The sequence below is a fragment of the Rhododendron vialii genome, chromosome 4a (assembly GCF_030253575.1).
Source record: "Rhododendron vialii isolate Sample 1 chromosome 4a, ASM3025357v1".
Classification (NCBI taxonomy): domain Eukaryota; kingdom Viridiplantae; phylum Streptophyta; class Magnoliopsida; order Ericales; family Ericaceae; genus Rhododendron; species Rhododendron vialii.
The window spans coordinates 42,346,349-42,365,909 of record NC_080560.1 but is presented as its reverse complement, the minus strand read 5'-3'; the positions used below and the strand labels follow the sequence as shown (position 1 = coordinate 42,365,909).

Below are 19,561 nucleotides of genomic sequence, written 5' to 3'. Positions count from 1 at the left end.
ACACATGGATCCATGGGAAAAGGAGAAAAACATTGGTACAGAGGAACCGGTATTGTGAGATGAAACAATGTTGTTTTGGCATATAAGCTCAGTCGAACATCGATTATAGCTTAACACTAATGATCAGAGGCACTAAATTTGTTTGAAACATTTTAATTAGGAATCCCTGTAAGAAAATAAGCTCATCCAAATATCGGTAAGGGCTTATCAATTCTTCGTTCATTTTTTTGTCATGTAATTGATCGAAAATTGGTTCAAGCCCTTTATCAGCATGTTTGTTTCAACCCATAAAAGTAATCCACATTCACCTCAAATGCATGTTCATCATACTTCTCTGGTAAGCCAAGACAAATGTGAGAACTATTTTGATAATTTATGGTCCATTGTTTTATAGGACAGCACGAACGGTCATGTTCTTCAGTATGTGACAAAATGTTCTATGTAACTAGCCTTTTTTTTTCTCAGTAAAAGAAGATTTTATAAAAGCTCGACAGGGATACATCGAGGGGAGAGGGAAAAGAGAGCAGGATAAGCAACAGGTCTGCTCATCCAGGAACAGAAACTTACATATAAACAGTAGTCCTCCGACAAAGAGTTGGGAGCCACCCACCCAAAAATATTACAAAGTCATAATTTTGTCCTTCGAAACCCATCAAGATACACCTTAAACTCCTCCACCATGTAGATTTTGATACCAAACTTAGCCTTCATCCAAATAACCAGTCTTCACAAGAAACCATTTCTAATGCGCGAGAAAATATAGAGTTCACAATAGCCAAGGAACGCATAGACAAATAGCCCATTTATATGCTCACTATAAAACGTCAAATTTCGCTCTCGTACTTGATGAACAGAAGATAATGGTCCTGTCATATTGATAGTTAAACCATTAGTTTGGAAGCACCAACCACCCTAAACTTAACAATGGTAGCATTTTAAAACCAAAAAGTAAAGAAACTCAGACTTTATATTTGACCAAATAAAATCAGAATAAACCTCAAAGCCTCCATGAGCATATAGCTAATGTGCGCTAACCTGAAAACAGCACAAGAATGAAAGGTTAACAAACATCATGTGCATAACATGTCCTAATTGCATTGTTTAGCCCTAAAAAGTTGCGAAAGTTACAATATTATTCCACAATTTCGTTGCATATAATCTTTTAACCACTCAGCTCCGAGAACAATTCAACTTTTAGAGGAACGAACAAATGCCTTTCATATCTATTAATATCATATGGTACAAACAACATTGCCCATAAACCTGAAGTGTTCAAACAAGCAATAAACAATGTCACCAACAAACAAAATGCACGTAGGCTTCAACTGATTTTCCTCTCACGAAAGGTGCATAGAGGGGAAAAAGTACCATGGAGTAGATAGGATTATGGTTCAGGTGCGCAGAACTCGACGATTGTTTCACTCTTAAAACCATCGTACACTCTGGCTCGGTATGAGTTGAGAGTGGGAGAACCAGGATCAGCCATATCCTTGATCTGAAATGTAATGAAGTAGCGCCGAGCACCACCTGTACTGAAGGTTGCCTTGAGGACCTTCACAAACTCGTACTTTGTATCCTACAATTTCAAGAAAGAAGTAGTAAGACCCAATACATAGAAAGAGGAGTTGATCGCAGAGGTGAGGATGGAATTATGGAAAGATTTAATGATCCAACAAAAGCACACACACACACACATACGTTATGTCTGTTGTGCTCTTCAAGAGCTAAGTTTGAGTACTTTTCCATCCTCTCCAATAGCTTCGGGCTGTCCAGGCAAACTGGTTTAATAGGAATATCGACAGCATCATACGGAACATCCCCAACATCGTACCCCTGCGGATATATAAAAGCAAAGCCATGCTATGCTATCAAAGAATAGAGAATCCTTCAACATGTGTTAAGGTATGCACACATTCTTTTCTTCCTTTTTCTACATCAAAATATATGTATACATTCACGTACCCCACTCTCTTCAAACCTCTTGTTGTAATCCTGCAGTTGCGTGGATGTAAGATAGCACCAAGTATGGTGCTGTGGTGGTGGTGGATCATAATTCTCCTTCTGTTCGTTCTTCTTTCTCTCCTCCCCTAATAGATCTTTTCCAAAGTTAACTTCCGTACGTCTGACTTCTTCATCATTCGTCCCAGTTGCAGTTTGACCCGGTTCAAGAAAATCAGACATCCTAATCAAAACGGAAGGAGATCAATAGAAGCAGCTGATGAATCATGTTAAAACGAGTACACAAGTACTAGATGTGTAACCCGATCCTCAAGCACCTCTTCCAAAACATAAACAAAATTGATTGTTGTACGCCACCAACTCTACATAATCACCAAACAATTATTGAACCCACTTCCTTAAACATTTACATAATTTTACAAATACACCTCCACATACCCTTCTCCTTTTAATTTGCTCTCCTCCGCAGAATATAACCAGCCAGTTCCTCTTCCGGGAACTTCTTTTCTTTTTCTGCTCTCTGTCAATCTCTTCTTATTTATACTACAAAGCTGACTCATTCCAAGAAATCTAAGAAATTCTCCTTTTACTCCTAATAATTCTCCTTTTCTCTGTTTTCTTTACTTTCTTGTCTCTTCCTAGATAACAAGAGACATATATCTACACATATGTGATATGCCAGTCAAGCCACCAGCACACACACACATCCAAAAGTTCACGTGCACCTCTTCCACAAAAACCATTTTCTATGCATGTCTATCCATTTCATTATTTGACCAAGTCAAGCCCAAAGGTTATTCACAATATAGCTCCGTTAAATGACAACAAATTTTTTAACTCGAAATGTATTTGAGATGATTTGCTGGGTAGAAATCTGACTCAAAGGTGTCCTAACTGCTGGGATAATGAGCTGGATTGGGCTATTAGGGATTCACTTCTTCTTTGTATAAGCTCTCGGTTGCTACTGCTTTATACCATATATTTGGCTTGAACGGAATGATAGGATATTTTCCCAGAAATGCAGTAATTCTGAGTTGGTTTGTGAGAGCCATTGTTGCTTAGAGGTAGGGTCTGTTCTAGGTACAAAGTGCTTTATTCTGATGAGCATAATATGTTGTGTAGAAATTGGAATATTGCTCCTTGTATTTTCAGTAGAAGTTAGGAGATGTTTAGCAGAGTAGAAGTTAAAAGCAAAAACTCATCTCCAATGGCATAGCCATTTCTCTACCCAAAATGAGTTCTGCCCATTTCTCTACCCCCCTTATGGGAAAATCCAAGCCTTGATCCATTTCCTTTACCCTTCTTTCTAAGGTTCAACTTTATCCCGCTTATTTACCATTTTGCCATTGAAAGCCTTTTTTGGGGTAGAGATTGGGTTTTTCCATTAGAGATGCCCCACCCAAATAGAGTTTTTGCACAATTTTTTATTCAAATTTGGGTTAAATTTTGGGCAAAAGGCTGGAGATGCTCTATAGTTTGATTGTGTTTTGCCTATGGGTATGCCCGGACTTCGGGTAAACTTCTCGCTGTCCCTGATGCTACGCGGAAGCCTGATCGTTCCGCCCACCCTCGTTGTGCCTGCCTTGTTGTCTTTCTATGTTGAGTAACTGTCCAACTATTGTCTTTTTCATAGTAGTCTTCTCTCGTCTATCTTGGCTGGCCAAGTGGAAGACTGGCTTTCAGAGGTCGAAAGGAAAGGCATTCATAAAGGAAAGGATGCAGAGTGGAGTGAAGGGCATCCATAAGAGGCCCGAACATCATGGTCGCGTCTCGACAACCAACTATTAAGAGCCCTCCGAGCCGTCGGATCAGCTCGGATCTCATCTCGGCAACCAACAATCGAGAGCCATTCATAGCCGAGACGAGATCCGACCAGTCGGATGCACGATTCGACGGCTTGGAAGCGCGTAGCACGGCACCATCACCCAATTCGGGTATGCCCTAGGTTTGTTGAGCTTTCTTGTGATGGTTACAAAAAAATTTACTTACCCCCAAAAAATCATCACAGAGGGGGAAAAAAAATTAAGAAAGAAAGAAGAAGCATGTACTATCAATTTTTTTTTTTGAAATTTAAACAATTGAAAAATAGATTCTGAGGGGAGAGGGCAAGAGTTAAGACGCGTAAGGAGATGCAGCGGGGTACGAACGAGTGACGACATAGTAGATCTATGAAGAGAACGAAGAATCAATAGCGTGGGCGCCGTGATAGAGAGAGATGAAGAACACACACACAAATATATATATATATATATATATATATATATATATATATAGAGAGAGAGAGAGAGAGAGAGAGAGAGAGAGAGAGGGGTACCTGTGATTTTCGGGGATGGTTCGTCTACGACTCCACCGGTCCACCCGACTCTGATCGGTGAAGTAATGCACATCCAGCCTCCCCCGTCGGGGGCATCCCGTCCAATTTGCTTCCAACAAGTCCAGTCCAGTGCAGTGCAGTGCAGTTTAGAACATTATTGGGCCCTTGTTGGACCCATAACAATAATCAGAACTGTTCAATTTTTAGAGCTAGTTGATAATATTGATCATGATAAAAATCATGTTAAGCGGATATTGTTTGACATGATATCAAAATGCATTGATCTTCAGAAAAGTGTGTCAAATGGGTTACAATTCTTACAAAACTAATGCATTACGAAATCATATCAAACGATAAACAATCAAACATGATTTTTGACAGAGTTAATGTTCTCAACAATATATAAAAAATAAACAGCTCCGATCATGTTGTGAGCCTGGGAAAAACCAATAAATTATTCAAAACTGGTGGTTGGAAAAAAAAAGAACCATGCTACTGGTACAGACAATCTGTGCACAGATTGTGCACATATTTTATGGTGGGATCCATCACGGGTCCCACACAAATAATCCGAGCCGTTCATTAAATGTAAAATATTTTTTTAAGAGTTCCCGTAAAAAATCAGCTCAATCTAATACCTATAAATGCTCGATCCAATCATCTAAATTTTCATTCAGATTTTCGGGTAATGAAAAGTTAGATTGTCAGATCAAGCACCTATAGATATTGAATTGAGCTAATTTTTTACAGGAACTCTTGAAAAAATGTTTTTCATTTATGAACCGCTCGGATCATTTGTGTGGACCCGTGGTGGGCCCTATCACAAAATCTGTGCACAGATTGTATGTACCCGTAGCATTTCGGAAAAAAAAAAAATAGACGGGATCCTCTCCCTCATCCAACGGGAGTACATTTTTTTGGACTTCCGGACCCATTCGTTTTGGGTTAGGATTTTGGATTCTAATTATTAATAGTATCTTATTTTTCTCTAATCGTTATTCTATTTTTTTATTTCTATCTCTTTCTAATTATTACATCTATTTACAATCATTATTCTATTTTTCTCTATATTCATTACTTATAAATTCAAATCTAAAATCCGAACGGACATTAGTTCATGTTTGGTCGCCTTCCATTTTCAACTTCTCCTTTTTGAGTTGTAGCTGTTTGGCTGTTCCCTTTAAAACTCAGAGGACACATTCTCCAATTTTTGGTTTGGAGGACAGAAGTCAAAAAGAGGCTAAGAGGTCCTTTTTGCATTGTGTCATTTTTCCATTTTGTGGTCAATTATCAAAATATCCTAACACTACTCTTGTATTTTCCAGTTTTAACCTCACATCTTATCTCTCTCCTCACACCTATCTGCCTCTACTGACACCAGAGAGAGAGCAATACAGAGAGAGAAGTTTTTCAATGCCGGGTGGGCATGGGCCACGTGGTGCCGAGCACCATCTCGGCCGTCCAAATGCATTTTAGACGGTCCAAATCTGTTTGGGTAATTTTTTAGTGTAAAATAACCAAAACACTCCCTCAAGTCCAAACAGATTTAGACTGTCCAAAACACTTTTGAATGGTCAAGATGCGTGCCACCAGACCACCGTTCCACCTAGCATCGCCACCAGACCCACCACCAATCGACAATCAACCACCCCAAATCTTGCCATCGAAAATCAGGATTCACCCAAATTCTAGTGACCAAAATTATCAATTGCATGTTGATGATGACTCAACTCTTCTTGTACCCTCTCACTAGAATTCTCTAATGACCCAGCTATGAATTGGGGGTTTCCGATTTCGAACAAATTGGTCTTTCTTAAACTGGATTTTCTTATGGGGTGGCTTTTGGATTTTAGATGTATACGATTTTTACCACTGATCTCAAATAGGCACGCGAGCATTCGAGATGGAAAATGATGAGAGAGAAAGACAGACTCCTAGGGTTAGAAGGTGCAACAGGAAAGACAAGATAACTAAGGGCAACCTGGTAAAAAATCAACCCGTAATTCATTTTCATTATTTATCTACCAAACACTGTTACTATTCTAAAATACATTCTGCACATATCTCCCAAGCGCTCTTACCATACTCAAAATACATTTTGACTATAATCCAAAAAGGCGACAAAAAGCTGAAAATGAAAAACTAAAAAGTAGCGTATCAAACACCTCACATGTGTCTTGGATTCCAAAAAACACATAGTTGAGGAGAGGGTTTTTTATAAGGGAAATTTATAGAAATGATCCTCCTAGTTTCATCCGAGTCTCATTTTCGTCTTTCAAGTATCAATTGCAACTCTTTTGACTTTCAAGTTTTGTTTTTGTACCAAATCGGTCCAATTGATAACTTCTATCAGATAAAAATGGACGAAAAAAATTAGATTGATCGCAGTTTGGACGTTACAGTTCGTACCAAGTTGGTCCAATTGATAATGTCTGCCCTCAATCTGATTTTTTCCGTCCAATTTGGCTGACAGATGTTGTCAATTGGACCAACTTGATACGAAAACTAAACTTGAAGGTCAAAAGAGTTGCAATTGATATTTAAAGGACGAAAATGAGACTCGGATAAAACTAGGAAGACCATTTCTATAAATTTCCCTTTTTATAATTATCCCCGCTTTCAGAATAATTTTCCCAGTCAAAAAATTTAATGTTTGTTAGTTAATTTTGCACCAATTTTTTCTGTATTATTAGTTCATCTTAACGAGCAAAATAAAAAATAATAAAAATTTTTTTTTACTTTTATCCAAATTTTTTTGGGAGATCAGTTTTTTTTTTTTTTGATATTTCACAAAAATAGAGAGTACTTGAGTAAAAGCTTATAACTTTTTACTTTTCTGATTTCTCCGTTGAGACGAAACAATAATTTCTAAAAATTTGACACAAAATTTTGTTAAATAAGGACAAAATAAAAAATCTGTAGTCTTCAACTTGTTGATTAATGGAAACACCCCTTACTCATCCTCTCGTGAGGCCATGTTTCCACTAATTTTTTTGAAAAAAAACTTAGGTCATTTTACCATCTCGTTCATATTAATCAACAAGTTTTGACATTTTAACTTGTTGTTCACACTAACTAACAACTATCAATAATAATTTCTTTCTCAATAACTTTTTCACTCACATACCATCTACAACTTATTCAATACCGGAAATAACTTGACATTTCTCAACAACTTTCACTCTACTGGAAACACCTAACAATTTGATTGCAAAAAATTCTTTCTCAACAATTTATTCGCTACTAGAAACACTCCGGCCCTAAATATCACTGAATAGATGAATGATGAAAAAATCATTTTGATTGGACAACCATAAGTATCGAACATCATATTTTTCAAAATGCAACTTTACATCGTGTCCCTATATTTCCCTCCTTCAGAAGCACCATTTTAACATCATCTTATGTCAATTTCTCGTAGTATAAATCTCTCTTTGTCGACCATATTTCATTAGGCAAGCTTGAACAACAAAACTGACGGTTTTCATAAGTTTAGAGCCGGTTCATAACTTTCTGGCGCCGAAAACGAATTTCTTTAATGAAGCCCACTCTATATTTTTTATACAAAGGTTGGTTGACAAAAAAATTCTATTACAAAAGATTTACCATTACAAAATTTGTATTTGACATTTTTTTTATAGAGAAAACTTAGATTTAATATATATATATATATATATATATCGGGACGGTTCAAGGAACACCCAAAAAAATACCTAAAAAAACACCCCAAATCTAAATCTCATAGTTCCCGATCAAATTTTTATGATCCAAACCATTCAATGTGTGCAGAATGTGATTTTAAGGGTGTTCGCGAGTAATTAGCAAAAAAAATGACCGGAAAAGGCTTGATTTGAGCAGTTTTTATTTGAACCGTTCAATAAAAAACTGTTCGAAACTGTTCAGATCAAGCCCTTTCCGGTCAATTTTTTTGCTGATTTCTCATTAGTACCCTTAAAATCACATTCTGATCACATTGAGCGGCTCGGATCATCAAAATTTGATCGGGAACTATGAGGTGTTTTTTTATGTGTTTTTTGGGTGTCTCCGGAACCGCCCCGTATATATATATATATCTCTATTATAAAACAAAAGGGTGTGGGGACAAGTTGTTAGAACGGCTTAAATTTATTTGATCCAAAGGCTGTAGTGCATCCTCCCACTTCCCGATTAAGTGCCCATGATTTTCATCTAAATCACATAACTGTCATCCCCTTCCAACTGGAATGTGTAGTGCCGTAGGCACGAGCTAACACTAGTGTGTGTGTGTGTGTGTATATATATATATATATATATATATATATATATACACACACACACAGTCAGTCTCAAATGAGGGAGTTTGCATTTTAGTTAAAATGCGGACCTCCTCATTTCTCCCATTTTCCGATCGAATTTCGATGATTCGAGCAGCTCAATGTGTTCAAAACGTGATTTTAAGGGTACTCGCAAGAAATTAGCAAAAAAATTGATTGGGAAGGGCTTCATCTGAGCAGTTTATATTTGAACCGTTCGATAAAAAAAATAAACAAAAACTGCTCGGATGAAATCCTTCCCGATCATTTTTTTTGCCGATTTCTCGCGGGTACCTTTTAAATCACGTTCTGAACACATTGAGCTGCTCGGATTATCGAAATTCGATCGGAAAAGGAAGGTCCGCATTTTATTAAAATGAGGTGGTTCTCATAAGAGCCGGATATATATATACACACTTGGGTTTAACCTTTTTTTGGGAGGCCCAACCAAAGCTTATCCTTCTTCGGTTTCTCCCATAAGTAGACCTTTTTTGTCACTTTGGGACAGAAAATTCTCTTCAAGCATCGCTGGGAAATTGCCGAAGCAAATGCATATGGAGTACTTTCCAACCCAAGTGGGCCAGTCTGGTATTCATCGCACAGCCTACTTTTTATGCAGACTTTTATAAGCCAACTTTCCTTTTTCTCTCCTTTCCCTTGGACCAATTTTTGTGTCGAACTTTATGCCTTCTTCTGTATTGGATTCTTGTAAACTTATAAGTCTGAAATTTATTTTAATTTTTATTTTATTTTTCGTAACTTTTCTTTTAGCTTTTTGTTGTAATTTTTGGAGTTAATCGTTCGTCTCAACAAGATAAATCGGAAATTTTTCATAAATTTTATCCAGCTTTTCATTGTAATTTTTAGGATTAATCATTCGTTTCGACAAGACGAATCGGAAAAGGATAGAAATATGGAACATGATCTAATGCAATGACGACAACATAGTGTTGGCCTGATTTGAGCTACATGAATTACCGTTTTAAAATGCAAAAAAAATGTGGTTATTGAGAAATCAAGCGAACTACAACATACAATGCACGAAGAACAATCAAGCTAGAAATAAAGAATGAAAGACAAATATTTTACATAGTTTTCAAGATGGGCAATTGGTACATCCAGGCTCACATCAGCTTTCATAACGTATCCAGTGAAGAAAGTACAAAAGTTACATCGGTTTTTTTAGTATAGCAAAGATCAATAAACTAGGTTTACATCACCAATTACTGTAAGAGTCAACGAAACACAAACCAAACCGAATCACACCCAACAGTGAAAGCATAATAGCCTGCTAACTCCATCACCTAATGGCTATAGAGCTTCAAAATCCATCACAAGTTCACAACAAACCATGTTTTTGCTATAATGAACCAAGAAGGATTTATGGTACAATCTTGATTCTCAAGTTTATTTTCCAACCAGCCAAAAGCCGCCCATGTGGATCAAAATCTTCTCTTTTTGAATAGGACTTTTGAACTGGAAAAAATCAGATCAAAAGGCAAAAGAGTAGGAACAAGTCATACATATGACCACAGTATTCAAACCTTGTACATCATTTGTTTTGCTTCTCTTATACGTATTTTCCAAATCTCATGCTCTCTTCAACTAATATATAAGTGCAAGTGGTAGCTCTCATCTCCATAAACAAGCTTTCCGGTGGATCCGTTCTTGTTTCAGAAAAAATTTTACCGTAAAAATAAAATATGGGCGTCACGTGTTTTACCCAGGAGTTCGCGTGCCCAATTGCACCAGCTCGCATGTTCAAGGCCTTGATCTTGGACTCCAGCAACCTAATCCCAAAGCTCTTGCCACAATTCATAAAAAGCGTCGAAGTAATCGAAGGAGATGGAGGCGCAGGAAGCATTGAACAGGTCAACTTCAGTGAAGGTAAGCAGAAACCTATATAATGCTCCCATCCCGTACTAATTATGTAGCACAGAATCCTCTGTCCCGAAATTTTGACATGCCCGTGGCTCTTGGAGGGCAGAGCTCGAGACGAGCGACATGACATTTTCCGAAAAACAACTTTCCAGGCTAGTCCTGATTATGTGTAGCATGGGATCTACTGTCGAAAAATTAATGTGCACCCTTGTCCCAGAGAGGAGAGAATTTGGTGACACGTTATATGGTACTCTTCAGTCGAGTCCTCAACGGCTAACCAAACGAATGATGCTTCACTTTTTGACCTTGTACTTTAACGACGCTGCCTATTTTTTTGGCTCTGCTCGATAGTCCCGCCATTCCTTTCACTTTGCTTCCTGGAATCCCTTTTCTTACTAAGGTAGCTAGGAAATAGAACCGGAGAGTGACACCATATATGCCTACAAGCATAAAGTTATTCTAACACCAATCATACGAGAACTGCTCAGTGCTCGCTTTTATCGGAAGCTTGTTATTTGGCCGATTCATTCGCACATATAGAAACTTTTCTCGTTATCAAAGCATATCCTCAAGATTTTCCGAACCAGAACTTTTTTAACGAAATTTTCCATCTAGAATTTACAGCGTGCCTTGTCACATAGAGGAGAAAATAACAAGACAAGGAACATATACATTTTTCAGAAAGAGGAACTAGGATCTAATTCTCCAGGGACATGATTCACTACTAATACGTACTTAGAACAACTTTGTGTATGATTTGTTGTGCAGCTAGCCACTTCAAGTATGTGAAGCACCGGATTGATGAGCTCGACAGAGAGAACTTTGTGTGCAAGTACACCATGATTGAGGGTGGCCCGGTTGGTGACAAGCTCGAATCTATTGATTACGATGTGAGATTTGAAGCAGCTGGCAGTGGAGGTTGTATTTGTAAGATGACAAGCAAATACACCACCATTGGTGAGGCCGAGGTCAAGGAAGAAGAAATCAAGTCCGGAAAGGACAGCGCCATGGGGATTTACAGAGTTGTTGAAGCCTATCTTCTGGAGAATCCTCATGTCTATGCTTAGCCTGTTCTAGTTCCTTGCCTATATATTTACCAGATAGCGACAGGGCGAGAGTTTTCTTTGTGATTGTGTGACCAAATTTGATGTTGAAATTGGATGAAGTTCTTCTTTCTGAACTCCTTAAAAAAAAAATAAGACAGAGCTAATAGCACTGAAACAATTTCTCAGATATCCAAAATTGTTTTACTTTGGGCCAAATTGTCTTCTGCTTTTGCAATCTTCCTAATGCAAACAGAAATGAAAGGAGGATTCCGTTTTCTCGGTAGACGACTGGATTGCAAATAGATTTAACCTCAGGTCCCATCGCGTGCCCTAAGGAGTAAAAAGTCGATCTAACCTCACCAAGCAGCTAAGGAGACTTGAACCACAAGTTGTGCTAGAAAATTTTCAGCACTTATCCACCGAATGTCTCTCTCTTCTTTACCGCATTTTTATACTTTCTATTTTTCTTATTAGTCCTATGATATTTAACCGAAACAATAATGTAGCTGATTATGTAGCGCTGAGACAATTTTGCTTTTCCTTTTCTTTTCCGGGAATGCGACACGAGGCATGAAGCATCCAAGCAAAGACATGTACAGCCACAAGGCATCCAGCCAGCCTGTATATTCCCCCCAGAAAATTGACATCCCCTAGACAAAATTCAAAAGATCAGTTCAGCTCTCTATTGCCCCCCTTCCCTTTCCAATTCCACTACAGTATCACCTGGAATGCAGTAGTCTTGATGGTTTCAAGATGCAAAGGCAAAATCTTCATGGGTGACGAAAAGAGAACAGAAGTTGCCCCAAAATGGCAGTGGTTTTTATAGATTACACGACTATAGGACGAATGAAAGCAACAACCATGTACAAACTACCATGTACGAACAACCCAAAATAAAAGGTGACATCTATGCGTTTGACGATCTTTCTCCCTACTTTCCCTGCAAGGAAACGGGAAATCTTCGTCGCAAAAGACCCTTATTGTTTCTCGTGTAGTATGAAACAACAATACCAAATTATGATTAGTGCTATATTCGATTGAACATATGGGTTTCAACTTTATCCAAATCTATTATAGGGGCCTAAACGTATCGTAAAGCATGGTTAGAAAAGAAAAAATCTCAGGCAACAATTCACTCCATTACCCTCAGCCAGTTCAGTAACAGAGCTTGACATATCTCACATTAAGAACTGTTCTGCAGAGTTCCTCAACCTTGACCTGAGTCCACTCGCAATATCTTCTGTTTGCAAAATTGAAGCAAACACTTTCTAGATGAGACAATTTCCACTCTTCTAACTCAAGGTTTAAACCCACTAATCGTAATTTGATTAAAGTATCTATACAGATCTTTCAGTCCATGCAAATCAAGTCAAGGAAACAAAGAGTATAAGATGCCTGCCAAACAGATAATAATTAGAGCCAACTATTTCAGTCCTGCCTAATGTTACAAATACAGAACTTTTTAGTCTGCAAAATATCTGCCATGAATTGCCTCCACAACTAATGCAATGTTTTCCAAAAGTTGCAAAGACATGCGGGCACCTAAAGATAAACGCATCAAGGAATTGTTTGGTAGAATCTCAGGAACCAATCATTGTCGAGTCGAATTTGACTTGTTTGGCAAAAGAATATGTTTTCATATGCAGTCCAAAGTCATACTCCAATAAGCATAACATAAACCAAATCAAACCGAGCCTTATGTCCCAATCACTTGGGATCAGCTACATGAATCCTTTTCCCAAACTAAAAGTCTCTTCCTATGGATTGTATGCGAATTCTTGCTAGGATGGCAATGCAATATTTGAAAGAACGATTTACATCAGGATACAAAGTGTTGATGCAGTACTGATTTTCGTCTCAGTGATTTAATATGTCTATGCAGGGAAACAAATTTAATATGTCTACACACAAAGTAAGAAAGAGAATAACTTTTGAAATATGTAAGAAATAGTACAGAAAGAGGGCCAAAAGAAGGTCAAAGCTGTTCACCGCTCAGGCTCTGTGTTTCAAGTAAGTGATCCTAACCGTCTTCTCCAGCAAAGCATAGAGAATATGAAAGAATCAGTTCGGGTATTGTATGGTAATGACCTCCATTTGATCCCAGGGTCGCTTGGGAGCACCTTCATATTTTCCGTCGTCTATGACTCTGGATTATGTGAGTTATAGCAGTCCTAGGGAATTTGTTTGGTGGCTCAATGATGTAATCTCGATAATAAACTATGAAAATAAGCATCGGTACAGAAAATGCATGGTCAAATAAAATAGTAACGGCGGTCCCAGAAACATATGGACTCAACCAAGGTTGTCCTTAACCAGAAGCATTAATGCTAAAATACCTCCAGCTGAACAAGGGAATCTGGTTTCTATCAACCTCTATGATAAAAAGGGAAGGTGGAATTGTGCTTTGGAACTCTTTTTGTACATCAATAATTGGCAAAGAAAAAACACACTGCACATTTTTTGGCTATTGGAAATTTCTTTCAGTGATCTCTTTCTTGTAAGGAAAGGATTCCTAAAGCGTGGATATCCTCATAAAGCTACTTTGATTGTGTTTGACCATTGAGCCATGAATGATTTACTTATCATCTCTCTCTCTCTCTCTCTCTCTCTCTCTCTCTCATATTCTTTTTTCTTGGTCGGTTTTGGATATCATAACTGCACACAGAAAGCCATCCACAACAAAGCAAATTCCCTTTGGCCTCAACATTCAAGGGTCCAAACAAAAACACCAGCCTTTTTTTCTCTTGAACACACCCTCCCTCCCTCATCTTTACTTTACCCATAGACACTGACTTCTGAATACCAATCTATAATAACAACACACTCTCTCTCTCTCTCTCTCTCTCTCTCTCTCTCTCTCTCTCAAAAGAGATTCCTTACATGTCCCACAACCTCTTCCTTTTAAATATTCCTTCCCCATTTGCATATAAAACCCATGTATTGATTCTCCATTCCCACTCTTCACCCTCTCTCTCCATCCCCATAGTAAAACATCTGTTTCTAGGGGTTTCTCTATTTCTCTCCTCTTCTTCTTCATTCATGGTTCCAGAATTGGAGGTAGGTATCAAAACTAGCATTATTCAAAATTTCAGGTTTCATCTACATAATATCTCTAACCATTCACTAGCTAAAAAATCATTTCTAAGCATTCAATTTTCTTGAAAATTGCAGAAACCTAGAGTCACAGAGATACAGGTTCGGATGGACTGTAACGGGTGCGTGCAGAAGATCAAGAAGGCTCTGCATGGCATAAATGGTAAGTGATGAGCGACTCGAATCCCAAATTACTTCAATTTGATCCCCCTTTCCTGTTCTTTTCTCGTAAGTTTGTTAATTTGGTTTTGCTGCCATAACTTTCTTCAGGGATATATGATATTTACATCGACGTTCCACAACAAAAGTTGACAATAATCGGGTGGGCAGATCCTGAAAAAATAATCAAGGCCATTAAGAAGACGAGGAAAACTGCCACTATCTGTTCCCATTCAGAACCGTCGGACCAGCAACCTCAGCCAACCGACCCACCACCACCAGATCAGCCACCAGAACAACAACCACCTCCTGACCCGGCAAATCCACCACCTCCAGCAGAAGCTCCACCAGAAGAAGCAACCCCATCAGCAGACCCACCAAGAGACCCGCCACCACCACAGGAATACCCACCACCAAATGCTGCCAATGATGCCTCTGCAAGCCACCCAGGACAACCCTCAAGACCAAAAGATGTGGAAGAGGTTCATGTGATATATCACCACCCACCTGATTATGGGTATCGACATGGCTATGGTCACAGTTATGGCCATAACTATGCTAATAGTTATGGTGGACCCTGGAACAATTACCAAAATGGCCCAGGGTTTCGACAAGAACAACCACCACCCCCAACTCCACCCCCACCCGTCCATGAACCCACATTTGCACCCGTCTATGTGACTCCCAGCTACGACACATATAGGCCGTCTCCTAATGTCACTCTTAGCTACAACACATACAGGCCATCTCCTTACGTTACCCACACCCACAACACATATAGGCCATCTCCTAGTGTCACCCACAGCTACAATACATACAGGCCATCACCTTATGTTACAGAATACGAACATATCAGGTCACCACCACGGGAGATGCATTATAGTAGACCAGAGCGCTACAGGGATGACTTTGACAATACCAACAACGGTGGAAATGGAAATATCAGTTCGGTATTCAGCGACGAAAATCCAAATGCGTGTAGAATAGTCTAGAAGAAACGGAGACGCCTACATGAAAAAAGGAGCACCTAAAGACTTACCCAAATGCAATTTTGTAGAATAAGAAGTAAAATCATCATAGTGTTTGTTGGCAATGATATTTTCAAATGAGCCTATGAGAGTGCAGAGTGAAGAATCAGATGCCAAGCTTGTAAGTGTGGGAAGAATATATCCTACATTCCACTACTATTGAGGCTAATACAAATTCCGTGTGTTCATTTCTTGTGAAAGCAAGCATACTACAAAGATAATTTATTCTAGAAAAGCTTTACACGCCTTTCATTAAAAAATATATTATCGTTTTCTAGACTGCATATCTGTGTAACATACCTTGGGAGCGGACCCGGGATCCTGCAAGGCAGATCATCGTAGTGCACATCACAGCCATCCAAACGTGCTTTCAATGGTCCGGATTTAAAAATAAACTCTTCGCTAGAAGAGTTTATTTTAAATCCAGATCGTTGAAAACACTCTTGGACATCTGTGATTTGCATTGTGGCCCCTGTAGGGTTTTCAAGTCCATTGGGAGCTTCTAAGCTTGAAACAGGACAAGGAAAATTACGTTAATGTCAAACAAATTATTCCCATTTTAAAGTTCCTTGAAGTTGGCCAGAAATGGGAATAACAATACAAAGTCCCCTCCAATGCATTTCCCTCCAAAATCAGCTAGGTTGTGTATGGATCAAGAATCTGTAGAGGAATTTATGGATGCAAAATATGAGCTGCAAACAAACAACTAAGTTCCTAGAGTAGAGGTTGCACACATCTCCGAGATACGAACGTGCAAATTCAATCCAGGAAAGGCCCAAAATATTCATTCAGGGCCAATGCAGAATGCAGTATCCGCCAAACACAGAGACTTGGCAAGATCACAATCTAGAACTTGGAGACGCACTATGATCAGATTTAGACTGCTTTTGATGGTACTACGATCCATCTTACACGTTACAGAATGAGGTCATTATTCAGATGTTTCAAGAGCTTAAAATGAGACATTCTGATTATTACGCACTTGAGTAAACCCAACGAATGGTATTCCGTCAGAGCTTTATCTACAAGATGAAATTAATAAAATGGAATGTATGATTGTAAAGGGTTGCTATATGCTGGGCTGGGCGGAGCGGAGGGAAAGGGGTTGAGAGCACGGTAACTCGGATTTAGAATTGTTAAACCCATGGAAGCATTTTAAGAGTTAAAAGCAATCAGGACAAGTTCTGCAGAAACTACCCGTAAACACAGCCGAAGCCCAACAACATAAACGATAGAACTATCTTAGTAATCATAATGTCTTATACATCAGAGCTTCTGGAAATTATTAGATGCAAAAAGGGGGATAGAATAAAAGCCATGTAGTAAAGTAAGTTTCCAGACAATCAGGTCGGTAATGAGATGCCAAAAAAAAAAATCCTAATATTCCTACGCTTAATCATAAAAGCTCATCACAAATATCTCCATCAAATGATTCAAACCAGATTAATATGAATAGATGATGCAATGGAATGTGTCATTTCTAGAACTGTATCTGTACATGTGTGTCTATTATTTTCACTGAAGCACTTTCTAGTACCAACAGGGAAGCATCTACAGAGTGACTGACGCTCAAAGGGATATTCGATCAACAAATAAATAATCGCCTCTTACTAGATGGGAAAAAACGTAATCAGCATATTCACGACTACTTGTTGGGAACCTTTGTCTTCTTCACCATGAAGAAGTTCATCGACAACAACTTGACTTCCATCTGGTGATCATGCGGAAAGCTATGACTTCAGTCCTGAAAAGCATTGTCAATCTACGCAAAGAATAATACAGAATAAATAACAACAATTTCCCAAATCAGAAATTCAAACCTGTTTGGGAAAAAGGAATTTGGTATGTTTACCAAATAGTCGCAAAGGACCCAACGACTGCAATTGAGACTCAACAGATTCTCCTTTGGACCTGGTAAGCTTGAAGGATAATCAGAACACAACATTATTACTAATGTCTGACAAGAAGTCAAAGGCAAGATGATGAAGTGCCACAATTAAGTGCAAGTTTATCTTCCAGGCTCTAGCAAAGTCTCTTGTACGTGCACATAATTGAATCATTACATAGAGGGAAAACAAAAAACTCGGTTGCACATAAGTGAACCTATAACCATTAAAACCAATCATATGATATGATAAATGGTTTGAATATTGACATCAACTGCAGAGTGAGTCTATGTGTACTTTTGATTACAAGGGAACATTCTATCATAAGATTCATAACTGATGATGTTCTCTTGGAATGCATTCGAAAATCTCTATGTGTCAACCTGCATATGTAACATGTGTGAAAGATTGAGTCCCACATCGGATAAATAGAAAGAGGGTTGGACCTTAATATACATTTGGATGAATCACCACTTTATGGGTCATTCTATGTATATTGGGTCTAGGCAATGTGGTGCGAACTCCGTGGATACTCTCCAATGGATTGGGCCTACGCGTTGGCGGATCAGACTCCCAACACTAGTTTACCAAACCATCGATCAAAACACCCTATCTCGAATTCATCTAGACCCAGCCCTTTACGGTGACCCAAATCTAACATTAGCCAGAAAATTATGACTATCACTTTAAAAAATATGCCTAGACCTCCAAAAGATTATCTACATTCGGTTATATACACTTTATTCAGAGCTAAAAAGCATAAAACCCATAACCAAATAAGCGTGTAACTTCATACGTAGACAGTACTTTCATGAATAATGCTAAGGGTTACGGAAAATTATTCTATGCCCTTGGGGTACTGCCACGTGGTGCCACAAGCCCTTTCTCCACTACAGTGGTGGGACCCAACAGAAAGTGTATAAACTCCACCACAATGTATGGTGGAGAAAGGCTAAGGCATCATGTGGCAATGATTACTCCTAACTACTTTGTTCTTTTACAAGTTTTGAGAAAAACTTTTTCCTCTCTCTGCACGGTTCCCAATAAATTTCTCTATCTATCTCTTTTCACTCCACTCATTACCACACAAAAAAATTCTCAAAACCAAACATTGTTGTTACAGTAAACTTGCAATAAAAAATTCCCAAAAAGGCCAGCATAGGAGTATGGGACGCAATTAAACAGATTATCACGAACTAAAGACATGCAGCTCCTAATTTCGGAATTGGAAGCACGGACGATCAAGAATGAAAGCATGGAGAAATACCAACAAAACTGCAACTAACCGGGGGGGTTTCAGTCATCACTCGAATTCTCATTACTAAGGCTGGAAAAAGGGAATCTTTGCGTTACCTCTAAGTCCGCCATCTCCGCAACTGATAGCGAACAAGTCAAGAGGGCTATATAATATTTGGATATTCATTGAAATCTTGGAAGTTGGAACTTTGAAAAGTTGCGTCGAAGCGCTCGCAGTGGACAGCAGGATAAAGCGTGCGTTCCGGCGACGAGCGGCGGCGCCGCAGCGGGAGAGTGTATTCCAGAATCTAACAGTAATTACCGTTGGGGTTGGGAATTAGAGGTTAGAGCGCCTCTTTTGTTTTCACAATGGTTACTCCGTTCCGTTGTGGCGGGTTAAATCGTAGGGTGTGAGGTCAGGGTGTAAACTGTAATTTGAGGGAAGTGAATTTAGGGAGCAGGTTCCGTTCCAGAATACCTTTTTAAAAAATAAGTACTTATTTTATATTTTTAAACTAAAAAATAATGCGGATAAAAAAAACTCAAAAATAATGTAAATAAAAAATAGGTTTTTTTATTTTTTTGCATCGTATAAAAGATCTCGATAAGATCTATCAAACAAAATCTATATTGCTAAAAAAATTATTTGCGCAAACACATTATTTTT

The 19,561-nt window shown here is 38.5% G+C and overlaps 3 protein-coding genes across 3 annotated transcripts; 2 read left to right on the top strand and 1 right to left on the bottom strand.

Annotated features, from left to right (window-relative positions):
* Nucleotides 1-548: 548 nt before the first annotated feature.
* On the bottom strand, nt 549-4,412 carry LOC131324565 (uncharacterized). Its single transcript, XM_058356571.1, has 4 exons — nt 4,274-4,412; nt 1,963-2,182; nt 1,699-1,833; nt 549-1,576 (listed from the first exon to the last, which is right to left on the bottom strand). The coding sequence occupies exons 2-4, from the start codon at nt 2,179-2,181 to the stop codon at nt 1,385-1,387; spliced, it is 546 nt and encodes a 181-aa protein (XP_058212554.1). The 5' UTR covers nt 2,182; nt 4,274-4,412; the 3' UTR covers nt 549-1,384.
* A 5,574-nt stretch (nt 4,413-9,986) lies between these two features.
* Nucleotides 9,987-11,679, top strand: LOC131324564 (pathogenesis-related protein STH-2-like). Its single transcript, XM_058356569.1, has 2 exons — nt 9,987-10,452; nt 11,215-11,679. The coding sequence occupies exons 1-2, from the start codon at nt 10,269-10,271 to the stop codon at nt 11,511-11,513; spliced, it is 483 nt and encodes a 160-aa protein (XP_058212552.1). The 5' UTR covers nt 9,987-10,268; the 3' UTR covers nt 11,514-11,679.
* Nucleotides 11,680-14,349: 2,670 nt separating this feature from the next.
* On the top strand, nt 14,350-15,972 carry LOC131324563 (early nodule-specific protein 2-like). Its single transcript, XM_058356568.1, has 3 exons — nt 14,350-14,549; nt 14,664-14,748; nt 14,856-15,972. The coding sequence occupies exons 1-3, from the start codon at nt 14,373-14,375 to the stop codon at nt 15,734-15,736; spliced, it is 1,143 nt and encodes a 380-aa protein (XP_058212551.1). The 5' UTR covers nt 14,350-14,372; the 3' UTR covers nt 15,737-15,972.
* The last annotated feature ends 3,589 nt before the right edge of the window (nt 15,973-19,561 follow it).